Source organism: Neoarius graeffei, chromosome 22 (assembly GCF_027579695.1).
Source record: "Neoarius graeffei isolate fNeoGra1 chromosome 22, fNeoGra1.pri, whole genome shotgun sequence".
Classification (NCBI taxonomy): Eukaryota; Metazoa; Chordata; class Actinopteri; order Siluriformes; family Ariidae; genus Neoarius; species Neoarius graeffei.
Genome location: NC_083590.1, coordinates 4,932,515 through 4,955,200, shown reverse-complemented (window position 1 = coordinate 4,955,200; position 22,686 = coordinate 4,932,515). Strand labels below are relative to the sequence as shown.

The window sequence follows — 22,686 nt, the reverse complement described above, 5'->3', positions numbered from 1 at the left end:
CGACAAATTCCCGTCTATTTACAGCTCTGTGTGATGAGATGGGTGCAGATCATGTTCATCTGCTCTTGCACTCTGAGGTTCGTTGACTGTCACAGGGTAAAGTGGTGAACAGAGTGTACGAGTTGAGGCATGAGGTTGAGGCATTCTTGACAAATAAACAGCCCAGTCTTGCCAATCACCTGCGAGATCAGTCTTGGCTTATAAAGGTAGCTTATCTTTCTGACATCCTGGACCATTTCAATATGCTAAACCTGTCGATCCAAGGCCAAGCGTGTGACATTTTTCAAGCCAATGATAAAATCATGACTTTCAAAAAGAAGCTCTCAGTCTGGACCTACAGAGTTAATAGAGGTGTGTTTGACATGTTCGGCTGTCTGTCGTCTCTGGCTGATGAAGGTGTGGATTTGGGGCAGGTGCCGGCAGTGATCGCGCAACACCTTACCGAAACACTGCGTCATGTTGATTCATACTTCCCCTCAAAATCCCATCTCACGGAAAAGCAATGGGTAAGAGATCCGTTCACCAACCCAGAAACGAGTGCCCTGCCACCTGTGGTGCAGGATAAACTTCTGGAACTTTCATGTGATGCTGGTCTGCAGTCAAGATTTGGTCGACTTTCTCTGAATTCTGGCTGTCATGCTGCGATGAAGCTCCCCAGCTGAGTGAGATGGCAGTGAAAACACTGATGCCTTTCCATTCAACATACCTCTGCGAGACCGCATTTTCACATTTGACAGCCACAAAGACAAAATACCGAAACAGGCTCAACTCAGGAAACACGCTCCGAGTGGCCTTGTCACCGTCTTCCTCGTTTCGACCTGTTGGTGGCGAGAAAGCAGACACATCCTTCGCATTAGAATGCTGACTTTTCTTTTACCAAATCTCTGTGGGTGACTGGGCCTGTAATGTGAGGTTAAAAGTCAGCACGTAGCCTACATTCAGTTCTCCCTTCTTCATACTGGGACTGTGTAATTAGTCAGTATTAGGGCTACAGTGGGTCTTTAGGTTTCTCGGTTTGAGGTCCCATGTTTCTGGTAGACCTTTTTATAAGTGGGTGTATGTTATTGAGGCACTGTTTGGCAGTGCTTCAAGTTCAAAGGTGTAGTTTAAAAAAAAAAATCTAAAACACAAAAGTAAAAAAAAATCTTGGTTTAATGGTTCTTACGCAAATGGTAATAATAGGTTATTATTATTATTATTATTATTAATAATAATAATAATAATAATAATAATAATAATAATAATAATAATAATAATAGTCAAATTATTGGGCCTATATATCAGTATATTTATGTAATTTGGCAGTAATCTCAAAGCCAAAGAACTTCTGTTAGTTTCCCTTGTTTAATAATAGTTTAGGCCTAAGCAATAATAATAATAATAATAATAATAATAATAGGCCTACTACTACGACTACTAAATCAAATCAAATCAAATCAAGTTTATTTGTATAGCACTTTTAACAATAAACATTGTCGCAAAGCAGCTTTACAGAATTTGAACGACTTAAAACATGAGCTAATTTTATCCCTAATCTATCCCCAATGAGCAAGCCTGTGGCGACGGTGGCAAGGAAAAACTCCCTCAGACGACATGAGGAAGAAACCTCGAGAGGAACCAGACTCAAAAGGGAACCCATCCTCATTTGGGCAACAACAGACAGCCTGACTATAATATTAACAGTTTTAACAGGTATAACCCTCAACTGTCCTCATGGGGCCGTCCTTCACAGGAGCGGTGCGATAAAACTCCGACCAGACACAGGGCACCAGGATGGATCAAGCAGGTCCGAGGGGCAGAAGAGGCCAGCATCTTAATCCCAGGATCAACATGTTACTCAGAGGGACAGATTGGGGGGGGGGGAGAGAGAGAGAAAGAAAACACGTTGTTAGGTATGCCCTAAAAATGACAAGTATTAAATCTGTGTGGTAGGCTCGCAGAGACGGGAGTCTTTACATCAGGCATAACACACAACAATGGCATGTTAATATGGTAAAATATATCATGACAATCCCAGGTGATGGGCGCACACTCCTCAGCAATGATGAGATGCAGATGGGACCCGTAGGGCTGGCCAAGACAATTCAGTTACATTTCACCGGGTCTGGGACATGCGACAGAAGTCTGACGGCTGATTCCCTGCAGGCTACGATAGCCAGTCGAGGTTTCCACCCTCTCCACCAAAAGATTTCCTGTTGACTCCATGTAACTCAGAGAGACAGATTTGGGGTGGGGGGGAGGGAAAGAAAACACAGGTGGTTAGGTATGCCCAATGTCACCTGAATAAGTAGAAAACAGTATACATATTGCACCGAGTACAAGCAGGGACTCCGGCAACTAACTATGACAGCATAACTAAAAGGAGAGAGCCAGAAGGTAACATAGGCATGAGGGAGCCCCGGGACATAAAGCAGCCAGCCACTACACCATCAACAAACTCGAGTGAGCAAGCGAGTGGGGACTGACAGCATCCATACATCCCAGTTTACCAAAACACTCTATGTCTGAGGACCCTCCAGATCTACTCCTTTACCTCATAAACACCATTATCAAAAGGCTTGACTAAACAGATATGTTTTCAGCCTAGACTTAAATGCTGAGACTGTGTCTGATTCCCGAACATTACTTGGAAGGCTGTTCCATAACAGTGGGGCTTTGTAAGAAAAGGCTCTGCCCCCTGATGTAGCCTTCACTATACGAGGTACCAGCAGATAGCCTGCACCTTTTGATCTAAGTAGGCGTGGCGGGTCATAGAGGAGCAGAAGTTCACTCAGGTACTGTGGTGCAAGACCATTGAGTCCTTTAAAGGTCAATAGTAGTATTTTATAATCAATACGAAATTTGATTGGGAGCCAATGCAGTGTGGATAAGACAGGCGTGATGTGGTCATATTTTCTAGTTCTAGTAAGGACTCTTGCTGCTGCATTTTGAACTAACTGGAGCTTGTTTATGCACTTATTGGAACATCCAGACAGTAAGGCATTACAATAATCCAACCTGGAGGTAACGAAAGCATGGACTAGTTTTTCTGCATCATGCAATGACATTAAATTTCTTATCTTTGCAATATTTCTGAGATGAAAGAAAGCTCTCTGGGTGATGTTATCAATGTGAGTTTCGAATGAAAGACTGGGGTCAATAATCACTCTGAGGTCTTTTACTGCTGCACGTGAAGAAACAGAAAGGCCATCCAGAGTTACTGTGTAATCAGAAAACTTACTTCTAGCTGTATGTGGTCCTAGTACAAGTACTTCAGTCTTGTCAGAGTTAAGCAGAAGGAAATTAATAAGCATCCAGTGTCTAATGTCCTTAACACATTCCTCAATTCTATTAAGCTGGTGTCTCTCATCAGGTTTTGCAGAGACATACAACTGTGTGTCATCAGCATAACAGTGGAAACTAATATAATGTTTACGAATAATATCGCCCAGAGGTAACATATATAGAGAAAAAAGCAGTGGACCCAAGACAGAACCTTGTGGAACACCAAACTTTACCTCGGTACGTCTAGAAATATCACCATTTATATCAACATACTGATAACGATCAGTTAGATAAGACCTGAGCCAGGAGAGGGCCATTCCCTTAACTCCCACAACATTTTCTAGTCTATTCAGAAGAATGGAATGATCAATGGTATCAAATGCTGCACTAAGTCCAAGCAACAGAAGTAGCGAGACACAGCCCTGATCAGACACCAACAGTAGGTCGTTTATTACTTTAACCAGTGCTGTCTTTGTGCTATGATGAGGTCTAAATCCTGACTGATACATTTCATGGATGTTATTCCTATGTAAATATGAGCATAACTGCTGTGCCACAGCTTTTTCAAGGATCTTGGAGATAAAGGGGAGGTTTGATATTGGCCGATAATTGGACAGCTGACAGGGATCAAGGTCAGGTTTTTTAATCAGGGGTTTGATAACTGCTAGTTTAAAGGATTTGGGTACATAGCCAATCATAAGAGAAGAATTTATTATTTTTAGAAGCGGTTCAATTACTCCAGGCATTATCTGTTTGAATAGATGTGTCGGTAAGGGATCTAGTACACAAGTTGAGGCTTTTGATGTAGAGATTAATTAAAGTAATTCAGTTTCTTTTAGGGGAGTAAAACATTCTACCTGATGATCTGATACAGTTATATTGTTAACTACAAGGTCACTTTCATTGTCTAACCTTAAATTAGTAGTTTGAATTTTTTGTCGGATATTCTCAATTTTGTCATTAAAAAAATTCATGAAGTCGTTGCTACTACATACTGCAGGTGTGGATGTGTTGACAGTGGACTTATTCCTGGTTAATTTTGCTACAGTATTAAATAGGAATCTAGGATTATTTTTGTTATCTTCTATTAGGGACGAGAAATATGTTGATCTCGCAGCACTAAGAGCTTTTCTATACTTCAGGAAGCTCTCCTTCCAAGCTAATTTGAACACTACCAATTTTGTTTGACGCCATTTACGTTCCAATTTTCGAGTGGTCTGTTTTAATGTGCGAGTGTCATCATTATACCAGCGTGCTAATTTTTTGTCTCTGACCATTTTCCTTTTTAGAGGAGCTACATTATCTAAAGTATGGCGGAATGTTGACTCTAAGCATTCAGTTGCCTGATCAAGTTCTGCAGGGGCTGACAGTGACCCAATCAAAGTTGACAGCTCTGGGAGATCATTTATAAAGCTCTGTGCAGTAGTTGACGTGAAAGTACGTTTAATACAGTAGCGTGGTGAGGTGCATATATTATTACTCAGACATATTTTGAATGAGATGAGATAATGATCTGAGATAACTTCAGACTGTGGAAGTATGACTATATTGTCTACGTTTAATCTGAATGTTAGTATTAGATCAAGGGTGTGACCACCATTATGGGTCGGTCCTATGACATTCTGCTTAATCCCGACTGAATCTAAGATGGACACAAACGCTGTTTTTAAAGGGTCTTCTGGGTTATCGAAGTGAATATTAAAATCTCTGACAACTAAAGCTTTGTCTAAGGAAATAACCAGATCTGAGATAAAATCTGCAAATTCAGAAAGAAACTCAGAATATGGCCCCGGGGGCCTGTAAATAATAAGCAATGGAATTAACTGGGTAGACTTATTTTTCGAGGCTACATACATTATATGAGTATGAAGAACTTCAAATGTATTAAATTTATAACCAGGTTTGTGTGTTACACCTAGATAATCATTATAAATAACCGCGACGCCTCCTCCTCTGCCAGTTAGACGAGGCTGGTGTATATAACTGTATCCAGGAGGACTCGCTTCATTAAATGCTATATATTCATTTGGCTTAATCCATGTTTCTGTTAAACACAGTACATTAAACTCCTGATCAGTAATGAGTTCATTAACCATTAGCGCTTTAGATGTAAGAGATCTAATATTTAATAGCCCCACCTTTAGATCAAAGGTGCTGGCAGCAGCTGTACAGTCAGTATGATCTAATTTTATATTGATTAGGTTACTGGAACAAACTCTCTGAAAATTTCTACCTTTTTGTTGAGCTCGGGGAACAGACACAGTCTCGATGTAGTGGACCCTGAGTGACGACTCTGTGCAGCTAGCAGACAGTCAGTTTAGCCTGTTCATCTGCTCCCTGGCCTTGGCTCTGGATTGTCAGAAATTAACTAGGCCTGTTCTGAGACTATGACCTATGCTGCAGGAAATGAGAGCAGCACCTTCCCGAGTGGGATGGATACCGTCCCACCCTAACAGGCCAGCAGTGCCCTCAAAATTAGCCCAATTATCTATAAAGCCCACACTGTTTTCAGAGCACCACCTGGTCAGCCAGCAGTTCAGCGGCCATAACCTGCTGTAAGCTACATCGCCACGCCGCATTGGGATGGGGCCAGAGCATACTACAGCATCGGACAAACTACTACTACTACTACTACTACTAATGATAATAATAATTATAATGGCATATCTTTGGACAGTTACTCGTCATTTGGCAATTTTCCACAATTCTGCCAATGCACTCCTGTTAGGTCTTATTTAGCCAAAATATTGTTATGCTGGTATAAGCCTGCTACTTGTAACAAGTACTACTAACAAAAAAATAAAATAAATAATAATAATAATAATAATAATAATAATAATAATAATAAACTATGTATGTATGTATCTATCTATCTATGGAGGTGCACACGATGTGTGTGTGTGTATGTATGTGTGTGTGTGTGTGTGTGTGGGGGGGGGGGGGGGTTCAGGGGGGCGCACAGAGGCATAGGCCTATGTAGGGCCTTGCAGCACCAAGGCCTAACATTACTGGGCCCCAGAGCAAAGAAGTTTGAGAAACCCTGACCTCAGGTACATAAGAATTTCACTGTAATTACTTGTAATTATATGTGACCAATAAAACTTGAACTTGAACAATAAAATTAACGCTTCAGTCCTTGAAAAAAATCTCCCAGTTTTACGGCCCAATGTGCGAGCAGCACCCAAAACATACTCACTCGAAAAACAATTCCACTTGCCCAGAGCTTGATTTGATTTTGGAGAGGACAGAATGCAGTGGATTTTTTTAATAGGTGAAGCAGCATCATTATGATAAAGCCACAAAACCATCACACCAATATATGCAGACACATTCAGAAAGAAAAGTTCTAGTAGTAGAGGAATTCATAATTTAGGGCATATTAAACTGTGGAGAGTTTTGAATGAGTATAATAATAATAATAATAATAATAATAATAATAATAATAATAATAATAATGCTGCAGCTTTGTTTCTATTTCTCAGCTTTGTTTCTCCAGCTGTAAACGTCGCCGTGACATTATGACGTCGATGTAACGTTTAAAAGTGGAAATGGTATTTGGACTGTGAACAGGTTCGCTGGGAATAACAGGTTGTTAGTTGCTTCTCTGTTCCAACTCCATCAACAAATCAAGAGACTCTGCATTTCAAATAAACGTTACAGCTCATAACATGAAGACCATAAGACGGCCTTCACCATTAACGTTAGCCAACTAGCTAGCTAACTTCCTGAGATGAACCTTCATCCAGTGAGCCGACCTGCTTCCTCTTCACACGCTCCGACAGAGAGGATGTGCTTCCATACCAGCTAAGGTCAGCTTTACAAACTGGGTCATTCACAACCTTTCCTTTCAGAGTTCAGTGTGAAAAGCTCCCACACTTTGGAGGTTTTTGTTTTTGAAGCTGCCTTCGCGCTTTTGTGAATTTCTCTCCAGTAAGCGCGAACGTCAAAGCATTCCGAGTTAGCGCGAAAAACACACGTGATGATGTCACCAACTAATCAACTATTACATCAGTTGGGAACTAATTTGGTCATCAGTTTTAGTCGACCAAATCATTACCGGTCAGACAGAGCGCTAGTCGGGGGGGGACTCGCGGCAGAGGACCCTGTGTTTCCATCAGTGATGCCTGGTGCCGCGATGCTGTTGTGGTCTGCAAACACTGCTCACCTCTGGTGGAGTTTATAATTATTAAGTGCCAGCCATTCTACCTGCCGACGGAATTTACAGCCATATTGCTGGTAGCAATATACATCCCTCCCAGCTCCAATAACCAACAGGAGTGAAGCACTGAATGAAGTCTATCAGTACATCAGTGAGCAGCAGACAGCCCACCCAGATGCTTTCCTCATCCTGGCTGGGGATTTCAACCATGCAAACCCCAAGAGCGTGTTTCTAAAACTCTATGGACATATCAACTTTCCCACACGTGGAAACAATACTCTGGACAATGTTTATACCATGCATAAAGACGCCTACAAAGCCCTCCCCCTCCCCCACCGGCCTGTATGCTAATGCCAGCATACAGGCCGCTGGTTAAAGTCACCAAACCAGCTTCAAAGCAGATGTGTGTGGCCAGAGGGGTCCTCAGAGGCACTCCAGGACTGTTTTTCCACCACTGACTGGAGCATGTTCAGACAGGCGGCCACCTACAACAACTCCACAGATCTCCAAGAGTACATGGAGACCGTCACTGCCTACATGACGAAGTGCATGGACGACGTTACGGTCACCAGAACCATCTCCATTTGGGCCAATCAGAAACCATGGCTGACAGGGGAAGTCCACAGGCTCTTGTGGGCTCGGAACGCCGCCTTCAGAGCTGGGGACGAGGTGGGCCTGAGGACAGCTTGGGCCAACCTGTCATAAGGCATCAGGGTGGCCAAGAGACAGTATTCCAGGTACATTGCTGACTATTTCAATGACAGCAGAGACACCAGGAACCTGTGGCGGGGGATTCAGACCATCACAGACTACAAGCTCTCGCCACAGACCTGTGACAACTCCACGTCTCTGCTGAATCAGTTGAACGACTTCTTCGCTCGCTTTGAGGCAGACAACAGCACCATGGCACAGAAGACCCCACCACCTCCCGGCAACCAGGTGTTGACGTTGTCCCCAGACAGCGTGAGGAGAGCTCTCAGGACGACAAATGCACGGAAAGCCCTGGGTCCTGATAACATTCCTGGTCGTGTCCTGAGAGACTGTGCCAAGGAGCTCACAGATGTCTTTATAGACATCTTTAATATCTCGTTGAGCCAGGCTGTTGTCTCCACGTGCTTCAAAGCCACCACCATCATCCCGGTCCCGAAGAAGCCGTCTCCCTCCTGCTTCAATGACTACCGCCCTGTCGCACTCACTCCCATCCTCATGAAGTGCTTCGAGTGGCTAGTCATGCGGCATATCAAGTCTGCCTTCCCCCCTGCCCTGGACCCTTTCCAATTTGCATATCAGTCCAACCGTTCGACCAATGATGCCATCTCCACTGCCCTCCACTCAGCCCTCACCCACCTGGATACAAAAGACTCACATGTCAGAATGCTGTTCATAGACTTTAGCTCAGCATTCAACACAATCATTCCTCAGCAGCTCATTCATAAACTGGACCAGCTGGGACTCAACACCTCCCTGTGCAACTGGCTGCTGGACTTCCTGATGGGGAGACCACAGGCTGTACAGGTCAGCAGCAACTCCTCCAGCACCATCACATTGAACACGGGGGCCCCCCAAGGATGTGTGCTGAGCCCCCTCCTCTTCACTCTGCTGACCCACGACTGCACACCAACATCCAACTCTAATCTCTTCATTAAGTTTGCGGATGACACGACTGTGGTGGGTCTCATCAACAATGGCGATGAGACAATCTACAGGAGTGAGGTGAGCTGCTTGGCCATGTGGTGCAAGGACAACAATCTCTGCCTGAACATGGAGAAGACGAAGGAGATTGTTGTGGACTTCAGGAGAGCGCACACCCAGCATGCTCCACTATCTATCGATGGCGCTGCAGTGGAGAGGGTGAGCAGCACCAAGTTTCTGGGTGTGCTCTGAAGACCTGTCCTGGAGCAACAACACTGCATCACTGGCCAAAAAAGCCCAACAGCGTCTGTACTTCCTCTGCAAACTGAGGAAAGCAAGAGTCCTGGCCCCCATCATGCACACACTCCTCCCCCCCCGCCACAGATTCTGCTCGCACCCCCCCGCCCCCCCTTCAGCATCTGTCATCTCACCCTCACAGTTTCCACCCCCCCAACACACACACACACACACACACTCAATGTTCATTAACACACTGAACTCAGGGACTGTACATTTCACTTTACCTCACTCATTTGCACTATTCCGCACTACCTCACCTTAACAGCTATTAGTTTATTGTTTATACTGGTTATTTCATGTTTACCTGCTATACCTCAAGTGCCCTTGACTGTTTATCTGCTCCAATTTATATGTGTGTGTGTGTGTGTGTGTGTGTGTGTGTGTTTAGTCTATGTCTAGTTCTTATCTAGAGTGTTTATACTGTTTGTATTGTTTATTTCAATTATTCTATTTTTATTTATTGCATTGCCTGTTTTCACCGTGGGTCAGAGAGGACTGAAATTTCATCTGTGCTGTATGTCGAGCATGTATAGCATTTGACAATAAAGTTGACTTGACTTGACTTAATCGTTACACCCCGAGTGAACAGAAACAATCTTCCTCCTCAGGACACTGATGATGAAGCTAAAACCTCTGCTTCAGTCTCACTATTAGAGAATGGGTCTTACTGAGGAGCAGGTCATGTGACTTTCAGAGAGATGATCTTACCTCAGTGTCTCCAGTTTACAGTGAGGATTCTCCAGTACAGTACAGAGACGCTTCACTCCTGAGTCTCCGAGTTTATTAAAGAACAGATTCAGGTCTCTCAGGTGTGAGGGGTTTGATCTCAGAGCTGAACTCAGAGCAGCACAGCCTTCATCTGAGACACCACAACGCAACAACCTGCAGAGACACAATGACACACATTTCATCAACAGATTTTCATTTTGGTTTAATACTGACTTTAAAGATGAGTGTAAAATTAATTTTATTATTCAGAATGTCATGAGGATTTAATATCACCTGTTTATTCTCATTAACAGTGTCATTAATAATGATAATACTGAGTGTTATATTGAGTTTCTCTCCTCTGTTGTGTGTGATATTAAACCATCAGCAGCTGAAGCTGAACAGAGAACAGCAGAGAGACCATGAACTTTAATCAGAGAGAGAGAGAGAGACTGAATCTCAGATGGGTCTCTACTAGACTTATAGTGCACTACACAGGGGCAATAAACTTGTTTCTCTGTCGTCTACACAGTGCATTTATAGAACACTATAGATTTATATTATTGGAGAATCAAGGAAGTAAACAAAGATCATTCCATATAAATCCTACAAACATTCAGCCACTCGTTCTTGAGACAGCGTGAGAACAAGAATCTCACACAAATGGGAATAAAGGCAAGGCAAGGCAAGTTTATTTATATAGCACATTTCATACACAGTGGCAGTTCAATGTGCTTTACAGAAGTAAAAGCAAAACAGTAAGCAATAGAAAATAAAATTACATAAAATAAATGGGGAAGAAAAATAATAAGAATTAAACAATAGTAGAAATAAAATAATAAAATGAAATAAAAGTTCAATTTAAAAAAAAAACAGCAGAATAAAATAGAATAAAAGTTAAGTAAAATTTAAAACATGCAGAGACTGCAAAAGTAAAGAGTTTAAAACATGTAGAGATGACACTATTAATCAGTTAGCAGAAAGCATCTGAAAACAGCTTGGTCTTTAACCTAGATTTGAAGCTGCCAACAGCAGGAGCATTTTTAATGTCCTCTGGGAGTTGGTTCCATAGCTGCACTGCATAGTAGCTAAAAGCTGCTTCACCACACTTTGTTTTAACAACAGGTTTTAACAGTAAATTTTTCTGCTGCGATCTGGTAGATCTGATTGGGTTAGGCCGCTGCAACATATCAGAGAGGTAATTGGGCCCTTTACCATTTAGAGATTTGTACACCAGCAGCAATGCTTTAAAGTCAATTCTGTAGCTTACTGGAAGCCAGTGAAGGGACCTTAGAATTGGAGTAATGTGCTCTGTTCTTTTTGTTCGTGTGAGAACCCTAGCCGCTGCATTTTGAACCAGCTGAAGTCGTTTAATGGTCTTTTTTGGCAGGCCTGTGAAAAGGCCATTGCAGTAATCAACCCTACTAGAGATGAAGGCATGTATCAGTTTTTCCAGATAATTTTTTGACATAAGTCCTCTTAGTTTGGAAATGTTTTTTAGGAATAAACCCCAAACCATAACGGTTTCACCTCTCAGTGGCGGAGGCAGAAAAATGTCAATGTAATTTATGATTATGTTCGTTTGTCTAATTACTTTCTCATCCCTCAAAAAATAGGGACCACAAATAAAAAGTGCTGTAATTTCAACACCAGTCGTCCAATTTGGACGCAAGTTTCTCAAAAATAAAGCTGAAGGTCTGCACTTTGAGCTCATCTTCATTATTTCATTCCATCCACAATATACTGTGGAGGACAAATAAAAACCCAAATAATTATTTATATCCACGTCAGGGCTGGATTTAGGGGGGTCCTGGGTTGGGATATGCCCCGCCCCCAACCGGTCCCTGCACTGCATCAAGACTTTTTTAGGACCGCATTATCTCCTGAATTAATTTACGAATCTCATGTCAAACCTAAAGCTTGCAGGTAAAAATACGACTTTTTACGGTTGAAAAAAAAACCAGTTAAAAAATAATGAGTTTGGACCTTTTATTCTCTACATCTCAGAAACTAATGCAGATACGAGCCTGAAATTTTACACACTATTTATTGGGAACAGTGACATTATTCAAAAAGTATGACGCAAATCTGAGATGGACAGCTGGGAACATTTTTAGAAAATCTGGTGATTATTCATTTCCATTCATTCAGTTTCTAAAAATTATATTTCAGACACATGGCAGTCGGATCAAGTCCCGTTTTGTGCTGCAGCTTCTCACATACGTCCATCTGACCCAAAGACTCTGTGACAAATCATCAGTGTGCAGTGAACAGAAACAATCTTCCTCCTCAGGACACTGATGATGAAGCTAAAACCTCTGCTTCAGTCTCACTATTAGAGAATGGGTCTTACTGAGGAGCAGGTCATGTGACTCTCAGAGAGATGATTTTATTCTAGATGATCTAGAATAAAAGCTGTGAGAAGGTCAACAAAGTTACAATTTATAAAATCTCTCCGGACATGAGAACAACAACAAAAGAATAATTAGCATGTAATAAATGTAAATCATGGTGTCATAAAAATAAATAAAATGGTGTTTCTAGTTTGTAAATATTGTAAATAAACTATCAGTATAAAGTTCAGTTTGATTATTTGCTTCATTTCTGGAAATGTGGTGTTTGTGAGTCTCGTTAGCTGGCCGTCACCTCCATCTTCAGCTCACAGCTTCAATACTTCTTGGAACAAAATGGCAGAATGTGAGACGTAAACGTTTTTCTCCTTAAATGACATCAACTGGTTTCCACTTATTTAATAGCTGAACTTCAGTTTTATTCAATTCTACATGCAACTGTTTTCCCCTCATTTATCTCCTGATCTGTGTGTATTAACACACTCTGTATCACCTGAAACTCAAAACAGAGCTGGACAGTAACGAAGGACATTTACTTAAAGACTGGACTGAAGGACATTTTTTCATATCTATCTGTAGCGCGAATAATGTGTGGGTGGAGCACAGAGGATGGCAGGACAACGTTTGGAGGTAGAGAAGGCTTATTTATTTTTCCCAACTTTTCAGTTAAGCAATGTAAGCGCACACACACACTCAGACACACACACTCTTCCTCCAATCCCGGGTCGTGCTCCCTCTACTCTCTCACAGCCTCCTTAAATAGGGAGCGGTTTACTGGGGAAAACACACACAAAACACAGGTTAATTACCGTCAGGTGTAGCGATTCTGCCACTCACCTTCCCTGGCTCCACCCTCCTGTCACAGACCGGCGCTTGACCACGCCCCCGCTGCCACATACCCCCACCGCCCGACTCAGGCCGGGCGCCTGTCCAGCCTGCAGCCGACCCCCCCCCCCCCCCCCCCCCTTGATGGGAGAGGAAGTCCGCCATGACCATCTGCGCCCCCGGCCTGTGGACCACCTTGAAGTTGAAGGGTTGGAGTGCCAGATACCAACGGGTGATCCACGCGTTGGCATCCTTCATGCGGTGGAGCCACTGGAGGGGCGTGTGGTCCGAACAGAAGGTGAAAGAGCGCCCCAGCAGGTAGTAACGGAGGGCAAGGACCGCCCACTTGATCGCCAGGCACTCTTTCTCAATTGTGCTGTAGCGCCCCTCACACACTGACAGCTTCCGGCTGATGTATAGGACTGGGCGATCCTCCCCCTCCACCTGCTGGGACAAAACGGCCCCCAGCCCTCTGTCCGACGCATCCGTCTGCAACAAAAAAGGGAGAGAGAAGTCAGGGGAGTGTAAAAGTGGCCCCCCACACAGTGCAGCCGTTACCTCAGAGAAAGCCCGCTGGCACTGCTCCGTCCACTGGACCGGATCTGGCGCCCCCTTTTTAGTGAGGTCAGTCAGCAGGCTGGTGACGTCCGAATAATTAGGTATAAACCTACGATAGTAGCCAGCCAGCCCCAGGAACTGTCTCACCCCCTTTTTGGTCTTGGGCCTCGGGCAGGCCGCAATCGCTGCTGTGTTATTAATTTGGGGAGGCACCTGCCCGTTACCCAAGTGGAAGCCCAGATACCGTACTTCCACCCACCCAATCGCACACTTCTTCAGGTTGGCAGTGAGCCCCGCCCGCCTCAGCGACCTAAGGACGGCCCTAAGGTGTTGCAGGTGCCGCTGCCAGTCATTACTATAAATGATGATGTCGTCTAAGTAAGCGGCCGCATAGGTGGAGTGGGGCCAGAGGACCCGGTCCATCAGCCGCTGAAACGTAGCGGGCGCCCCAAACAGCCCAAACGGAAGTGTGACGAACTGGTGTAAGCCAAACGGAGTGGAAAAGGCCGTTTTTTCCCAGGATAATGGAGTCAAGGGGATCTGCCAATATCCCTTCGTCAAATCCAGTGTCGAGTAAAAGCGAGCCGTGCCTAGTCGATCGAGCAGCTCATCAATACGAGGCATTGGGTACGTGTCGAATTTAGACACCGCGTTGACTTTTCTATAGTCCACACAGAACCGGACCGAGACGTCGGCCTTGGGAACCAAGACCACTGGGCTGCTCCAGTCACTGTGGGACTCCTCGACGATGCCCATTTCGAGCATGGCCTGAAGTTCTTCCCGAACCACCTTTTTTTTGTGTTCGGGTAATCTATAAGGACGGCTACGCACTACCACCCCCAGGGGCGTCTCTATGTGGTGTTCTATGAGGTTAGTGCAACCGGGCAGGGGCGAGAACACATCCGAAAACTCGGCCTGCAACTGGGCGACCTCCGTGAGTTGGGTCGGGGAGAGGTGGTCTCCACAGGGGACCGGAGAGGTACATGATGCCACTGTCCCTTTTTGGACCTCCGGCCCCAGCTCCACCTTCTCCGGAACTACCGACACCAACGCCACGGGGACCTCCTCATTCCAGAGTTTCAGCAGATTGAGGTGGTAGATCTGTAGTGCCCCCTCCCTGTCCATTCGCCTAACCTCATAGTTGACATCCCCGACTCGCCGTGTGACCTCAAAGGGTCCTTGCCACTTGGCGATTAATTTGGAGCTCGATGTGGGCAACAGGATGAGTACCTTATCTCCCGGAGTGAACTCTCTAAGGCGCGTGCCCTTGTTGTACAGGCGGGTTTGCCGTTCCTGGGCCTGCCGCAAATTCTCCTGAGTTAGGTGGGTGAGCGTGTGGAGTTTTGCGCGCAGATCCATAACGTACTGAATTTCGTTTTTGCTCTGTGAAGGTCCCTCCTCCCAATTTTCCCGCAGTACATCTAAGATGCCGCGCGGCTTACGCCCATATAATAATTCAAATGGGGAGAACCCCGTGGAGGCTTGGGGGACCTCTCGCACTGCAAACAGCAAGGGTTCGAGCCACTTATCCCAGTTACGTGCATCCTCACAAATTTTTTGATAGTATTCTTGAGGGTGCGATTGAACCGTTCAACTAAACCGTCCGTCTGTGGGTGATAAACGCTGGTGCGGATCGGCTTAATACCCAGTAGCCCATACAGTTCGCTCAGTGTTTGTGACATAAATGAGGTGCCTTGGTCAGTCAGAATCTCTTTTGGGATTCCAACCCGGGAGATGACGTGGAAGAGGGCCTCTGCAATACTACGTGCTGAGATATTGTGAAGAGGCACCGCTTCCGGGTATCGCGTTGTATAGTCCACCAGAACTAATATAAAGCGGTACCCTCATGTTGACCGATCTAATGGCCCGACGAGATCCATCCCAATTCTTTCGAACAGGGTCTCGATTAATGGTAGGGGGCGCAAGGGCGCTTTTGGAATGGCCGCTGGATTTACTAACTGGCATTCGCGGCACGCCGTACACCACTTCCGGACGTCGCCGTGAATCCCCGGCCAATAGAATCGGGCCATTATCCGGGCGAGTGTCTTATCCTGCCCGAGGTGTCCGGCCATGGGATTAAAGTGAGCCGCCTGGAATACCAATTCCCGGCGGCTCTTTGGAATTAACAACTGGGTGACTCGCTCTTTCATCTGAGTGTCCTGCGTCACTCGGTATAACCTATCCTTCAAAATGGAAAAAATAGGGGAAGGACGGGGTGGCGTTCGGCTGGAGCATTTGACCATCGATTACTCTCACTTGGTCAAACGCATGTCGCAGAGTCTCGTCTCACGATTGTTCCAGTGGGAAATCTGCGAGGGATTCCCCAATAGAAAGAAGAGGGGCCGGCGGCTCCTCGCTCTGTCGCGGAGATGACGTAGACGGCTCTGCGACCGCAGCTCCAGCCAAAGCGACACCGGGACCTTCCCTTGTCAACCAGCAGGACCCACTCTTTACTAGGCGTGCCATTAAACCCCGAAATCCCGGCCAATCAGTCCCCAAGATCAAAGAGTGGGTAAGGCGAGGATTAACTGCCGCCTTCACTATCGATTTTTCCCCTCTGAAATGTATGTGGACCGACACCAACGGGTAGCTGTGAATATCCCCATGCACACACAACACCTTCACCCCTTGTGCTCCCCCCAATGCCTCGTCTTGCACCAGGCTTTGGCGGATCGAGGTCTGATTGCAACCTGAATCCACCAACGCCTGATATGTAGCCCCTTGTACACTTACTGGTATGCGATACGCTCCGGCCCGATCGAGGGCAGCTTCTGGCGCATCGGGGATCCACACCACCGCCCCCACCTCCATCGCCGCACACTGTTGCTGCAGGTGGCCCGGTTCCCCGCAGCGCCAGCAAACCGGCCCGGGCCTTCCCTCTGCAGCTGTGTTCTGGGGCTCACTCACCTGAGGGGGGGGAGAGACAGACACAGAAGGGAGAAATGGGAGGGCACCACAGGTGCGGTGGGCCGGCTGGGGTGGAGCCGGCCCCCGCCTCCGTGGTGGGGGAATGGGGCAAGGACGGGACACGGGAGGAGGGGGGGAGAAAGAGAGAGAGAAGAGGGGAGAGAAGACGATGTCATCAGTTGTCCTGCCGCCAGAACAGCCGCCAGATGATCCTCCGCCAGTCCTATGGCCTGATCCAGCGACGCCAGGCGGTGGCACTGGACCCACTCCGCGGTTCCGGCTGGTAAGCGGGCGATGAACTGTTCCAGCGCCACCTGGTCGATGATTCCCTCGGCGTCGCGATCTTCGGCCCTCAGCCACCGCCAGCAGGCGTCCTGGAGCTGCTGGCCAAATGCGAATGGGCTGCCGACTTCCTCCATCCACAGCGCGTGGAAGCACTGACGCTGCTGCTCCGGCGTGCACCCCACGCACTGGAGGATGGCTCGGCGAAGGTTGGCATAGGCCAGCCGGCGGTCGGCGGGGAGCTGTAGTGCAGCCAGCTGCGCCTCTCCCGTCAGGAGGGGGAGGAGGCACACCGCGCGCTGCTCCATCGGCCACCCCGAGGCTTCGGCGACCTGCTCGAACAAGGTGATGAAAGCCTCGGGGTCGTCCTGCGGGCCCATCTTGGTCAAGGTGAGGGGAAACGGGCCCGCGGCCAGGGTGCTGGTGCACCCCGCCGATGCGAGCAGACGCCGGAACGCCTCTCGATCTTCCTGCTGGGCCAGCACCAGGGCTTCGAAGCGGCGCGCCTGCTCCTTTCGGAGCGTGACAAGTGCCTGGTGCTGGCTCTGCTGAGCCGTGGCGAGGGCGTGGACCAAGTCCGCGAACGGGGAGGATTCCATGGAGCTGCAGGACTGGTGCTCCACCTTTCCCGGGTTTCGGCACCACTGTAGCGCGAATAATGTGTGGGTGGAGCACAGAGGACAGCAGGACAACATTTGGAGGTAGAGAAGGCTTATTTATTTTTCCCAACTTTTCAGTTAAGCAACGTAAGCGCACACACTCAGATACACACACTCTTCCTCCAATCCCCGGTCGCGCTCCCTCTACTCTCTCTCAGCCTCCTTAAATAGGGAGCGGTTTACTGGGGAAAACACACACAAAACACAGGTTAATTACCGTCAGGTGTAGCGATTCTGCCACTCACCTTCCCTGGCTCCACCCTCCTGTCACAGACCAGCGCTTGACCACGCCCCCGCTGCCACACTATCTTTTACTTCGAGTTTTGGAAACTTTTGACTTTCACTCGTCGACATTTGAAAGTGCTTGCTGCATTTCTTAAACAGTTCATTTGAACTTGGTGGTGGTAAAGATGGTAATGATGACTACAGCAGATAAAAATGATGGTTCCTCACCAGAGCACCCAGAGCCATATCTGAAGACCATGCCTGAGATTTTTGAAATGAAGAAAGATTTGTATTATTTTAATCTTTGCTCTGTTTACCGCGCACAAACATCATCACTGCCTACAAAAACTTCCCGTCCAACCTGAGAAAGTGTTAGGACTGGGACTGTTTTGGCCTCTAGAGGCCGCTGTTATGTTTATCTTGTCATGTTTGTTTTGGCCTCTAGAGGCCACCACTGTGTTTTGTGTTTGTCTAGATTGCCTGTTTCCTGTCCCACCCTGTTCCTTAATTAGTTTGTGTATAAATACCCCTCTGTTTGGTCCCTTGGCATGGAGTCTTTATGCTATGCTGTCTTGTGCTAGTCTCCTCTGTCTCATGTATCTTGCCTGTGCCCTTGTGGTTTTTGATATTTTTTGCTTTCTTTGGACTTCGTACCTTTTTGATCTTCTGAGCATTCAGCATTTTGCCTTTCCTTTTGTTTTTGGACATTTAACCTTTGGATATTTTTATTTTGGTTTATCTTTTGAGCTTTTGGATTTTTTGTTTTTTTCCATTGGATTGTATATAGTGCAGGGGTCACCAAACTATGGCCCGCGGGCCAGATCCGGCCCCCCAGCCCCTCTGCCCCCCATCACTTGAACCGGCCCTATGAGGCAATCCCCAAAAGTGGTCATGGCCTATTTTTTTAAATAGCTTTTTGGCAAATAATAACATGTCTGCATCTTGTATTTTGTTGATTTTATCAATTAAAATTGATATTTAGTTATAAAATGAACTATTCATATTTTCCGAATTTTCGTCATATGCTCGCGATCAAGCAGTGACAGGCAGCGCATGCGCAGAGAACTGTCAGTGTTCAGGACAGCAAAATGGCTAGCGGTCAGCAAAAAGCTGACAGAGAGTGCAGAGTTTTTAAAGAACAGTGGACCACCGATTATTTTTTCGTTCAGTGTAAGGACCGTGCAGTTTATCTTGTATGTAAAGAAAGTGTGCCAGTTTTCAAAGAATATAATCTGTGTCGTCACTATGAAACCCGCCACAAAGAGTATGCTAGTTTGCGAGGGCAAACAAGAGAAGACAGGATTCGGAGGATGAAATGCGGACTGGCTGCACAACAGAATGTATTCCTTCACCAAACCCAGATCAACCAGGCTGCTGTCTGAGCTAGCTATAAGGTAGCTCACCTACTAGCTACCCATGGAAAGCCATTTACTGATGGGGACTTTGTTAAAGTATGCATGCTTGCTGTGGCCGAGGAGGTGTGTCCCGACAAGAAGGATGCACTCAATGCAGTGAGTCTCTCCGCACCTACTATGACCAGGCGAACCAAAGATTTGGGGGACAACGTGTATGACCAGCTGAATGAGAAAGCATCAGAATTCAAGTTTTTTGCTTTGGCCATGGATGAGAGCAATGATGTGCAGTCCACAGCACAACTGCTGTGATCTATTGCTCATATTATTATAATTTCACTGTTTTTTAAAATGTATTTATTTTATAGGCCTATTTATTTGACCTTTATTAAGTGCTGCATACAATTATTATTTATATTATTAATAATATCAACAGGCCTACCTACAATTTATAATTTTCCACCCACCTTTGCCAGTGTCAATCACCTCAAATAGGCAGATGTTTCTTACCTTGACAGCTTTGATATTATTTTTATTAGAAAATAAATAAATGGAATATCAGTGGTATTTCAAATTAAAACAAAGTGTGAAGACTTGATTACTACTTTTGCAAACCACTAGTAAAGATAAACAAATATGTGCCAGGAATCAAGTGTTGATATAGTAGTATGGATATAGTAGTGGGGATGGCCGTGCCAGGCTAGTAATCTCTACTACACAATGAGGCCTGCTGGTGGTCATATTAGTCTGGGTCATACAATTCTATGTGATATAGCTGACCCGACCCCGGCCCCCATCACAGTCAGGAACGACAATGTGGCCCCCAGAGAAAAAAGTTTGGTGACCCCTGATATAGTGTAAATAAACTGTTTTTTGATACTCTACTTTCGCCTCACGCCTCTGCACTTGAGTCATCCCCCTGGTGGCCTAGTGGGGGTTTGCTGGATTATCACACCAGCGACCTGGGTTCGTATCCCAGCAAAACCCTAACAGAAAGCAGCTGTCCTTTTGTCAATTCAACTGTGTTTTTATCAGCATTTCTACAGGCTCTGGAGCAAATTCTACAAGCTTTTTATTCTACAGGTTCTACAAGCAAGTCACTGTATTCAGTAGGTTGTTTCTGAGTCATTAGTCTGTATCGTTGCCGCAGTGCATTTACAGCAATGTCCTGACATTAAAAAGACAACAATTAAAAAAAAATTCATTAAAAAGTACTTCTGAACACTGAAGTATTTTTAATCCTCTGGGGTCAAGAGCTTCTCCGGCGAAGCTCGGCAGGTTTAGAATGAGGAGGTCATGGATTTAGAGAAATATGTTCACGAGTTTATCATATGAGCATGATAAACATATTGAGAGAAACTTTATACTTTACACTTTCCTCTGTGCCCACTGACAAATAATATTATAATTTTTAAATTCCCTAAATTAGATGAAACATAAAACTTGTCCCTTCCTCAGTCACACCGGAGTTGGAGCACTGAGCGCCCGCTTACACATTCATAAAAGACTGTTCCCATGGTAACAGCATGATAATCACTTTCACTCTTTCTGTTTTGATTGGTTTGTCTTTTTGCAGTGGGAATGCCCACCATAAACAGGATAAAATCTGTCAGACAGAGGTCAGTCTATTTGGAGGTAAAACTTGTTGCGAGATGGCACACATTTTATACGCTTCGGATGATTCAGGACAGTGAATCAATTTCAGAACAGAAAATAAATTCATGATTCAGGACAACGATTCAATTCAATCTTGAGAACTGCAACACTGATGATGAACGGTGCCTTTTTTTTTTCTTCAACTTGATCCAGCCGAAGATCAGCTCAAGTAAGTGTAAATATTTCTTCTATTTCTGATGAGGGGCGGCACGGTGGTGTAGTGGTTAGCGCTGTCGCCTCACAGCAAGAAGGTCCTGGGTTCGAGCCCCGGGGCCGGCGAGGGCCTTTCTGTGTGGAGTTTGCATGTTCTCCCCGTGTCTGCGTGGGTTTCCTCCGGGTGCTCCGGTTTCCCCCACAGTCCAAAGACATGCAGGTTAGGTTAACTGGTGACTCTAAATTGAGCGTAGATGTGAGTGTGAATGGTTGTCTGTGTCTATGTGTCAGCCCTGTGATGACCTGGCGACTTGTCCAGGGTGTACCCCGCCTTTCGCCCGTAGTCAGCTGGGATAGGCTCCAGCTTGCCTGCGACCCTGTAGAAGGATAAAGCGGCTAGAGATAATGAGATGAGATTTCTGATGAGCAGATCAGTTGATATGCGTGCGCTGTAGTGCAAACACAGGAAACATGCAGGCCTTTCAATTACCTGAAACCTGCGACGGAGAATGTCGTAGGGGCCGAACTTAAGGTCAAGTGCCCAAAATATGCTACCAAAAGTAAAAAAAAACCCAAAATGTTAATTAAATAAACTTGGCTGCCTAAAACCCAATGTCTTGACATTCTTCTTTAAAAGAACAGAGATTAGCAAGAATTAGCATGTATTTCTCATAATTAACGCAAAATCCGCACCATTCCCATGTTGTTCTGGATTCATCGAACTCGCCGTAAGCCTCGCGCAGAGCATGAATTCTCCATCAACAGCGATCGGCATGCCATGATTTCGTGGAGGAGCGACTCGTGTACCAATGACCAGAGCGGGATTTCCACATTCGGGAAATCTTCTTTCTTCTTCTTTTATGTTGCTTTATGGCTGTTGGCAAACAGCTTTTATGTTCATTAACGCCACCTTCTGGACTGGAGTGTGAACCAGAATGTTCACAACCCTATTGTGCTAAATTCTAATAATAATTCCTGTATCATTTAAAAACCTAAAAATAGCCCGATATCCCACATTATCTGACCTCTCTGATACCAAGTGTCATATGATTTAAATCAAGTAAAAGATTGAATAAGCGAGAGCTATTCAGGACACAACTGTGCGTAAAGATACAGCTTGCATCTTAAATCCACACAGTTGTGTAAGTGTGGGTGGAATCAGTGACTTGGCGCTTGGTCCTCTTGTTGATGATCGTCTTGGAGACTGGCCATTCGTTTAAACTAAGATCTTTAACCTGACTACAGAGTGAATTGCGCTGCCAATTCTTGTGATGTGACTGAAAAACCTTTTGTGTCGCAGGTCTGCTACAGGTTTGTCTCTCTGATGGCAACAGTGCAGAACTTGCGTTTTCATTCCCAGGCTGCTTTCCTCCAGGCTCTCCTCAGGCCCCAACACATCTTTTAAAGGAACAGTCCACTGTACTTCCATAATGAAATATGCTGTTATCTGAATTGAGACGAGCTGCTCCGTACCTCTCCGAGCTTTGTGCGACCTCCCAGTCAATCAGACGCAGTCAGATGCGCTGTCACTCCTGTTAGCAATGTAGCTAGGCTCAGTATGGTCAATGGTATTTTTTGGGGCTGTAGTTAGATGCGACCAAACTCTTCCGTGTTTTTCCTGTTTACATAGGTTTATATGACCAGTGATATGAAAC

General features: G+C 45.6%; 1 protein-coding gene across 1 annotated transcript in view; it reads right to left on the bottom strand.

Moving 5' to 3' along the window:
• The window catches only part of LOC132870264 (NLR family CARD domain-containing protein 3-like), a 63,469-nt gene that overhangs the window by 16,749 nt on the left and 24,034 nt on the right, over positions 1 to 22,686 (bottom strand). Inside the window, exon 6 of the mRNA XM_060903904.1 lies at positions 10,064 to 10,237. Coding sequence (XP_060759887.1) covers positions 10,064 to 10,237 — 174 coding nt within the window. The remainder of the gene's footprint in view (positions 1 to 10,063; positions 10,238 to 22,686) is intronic.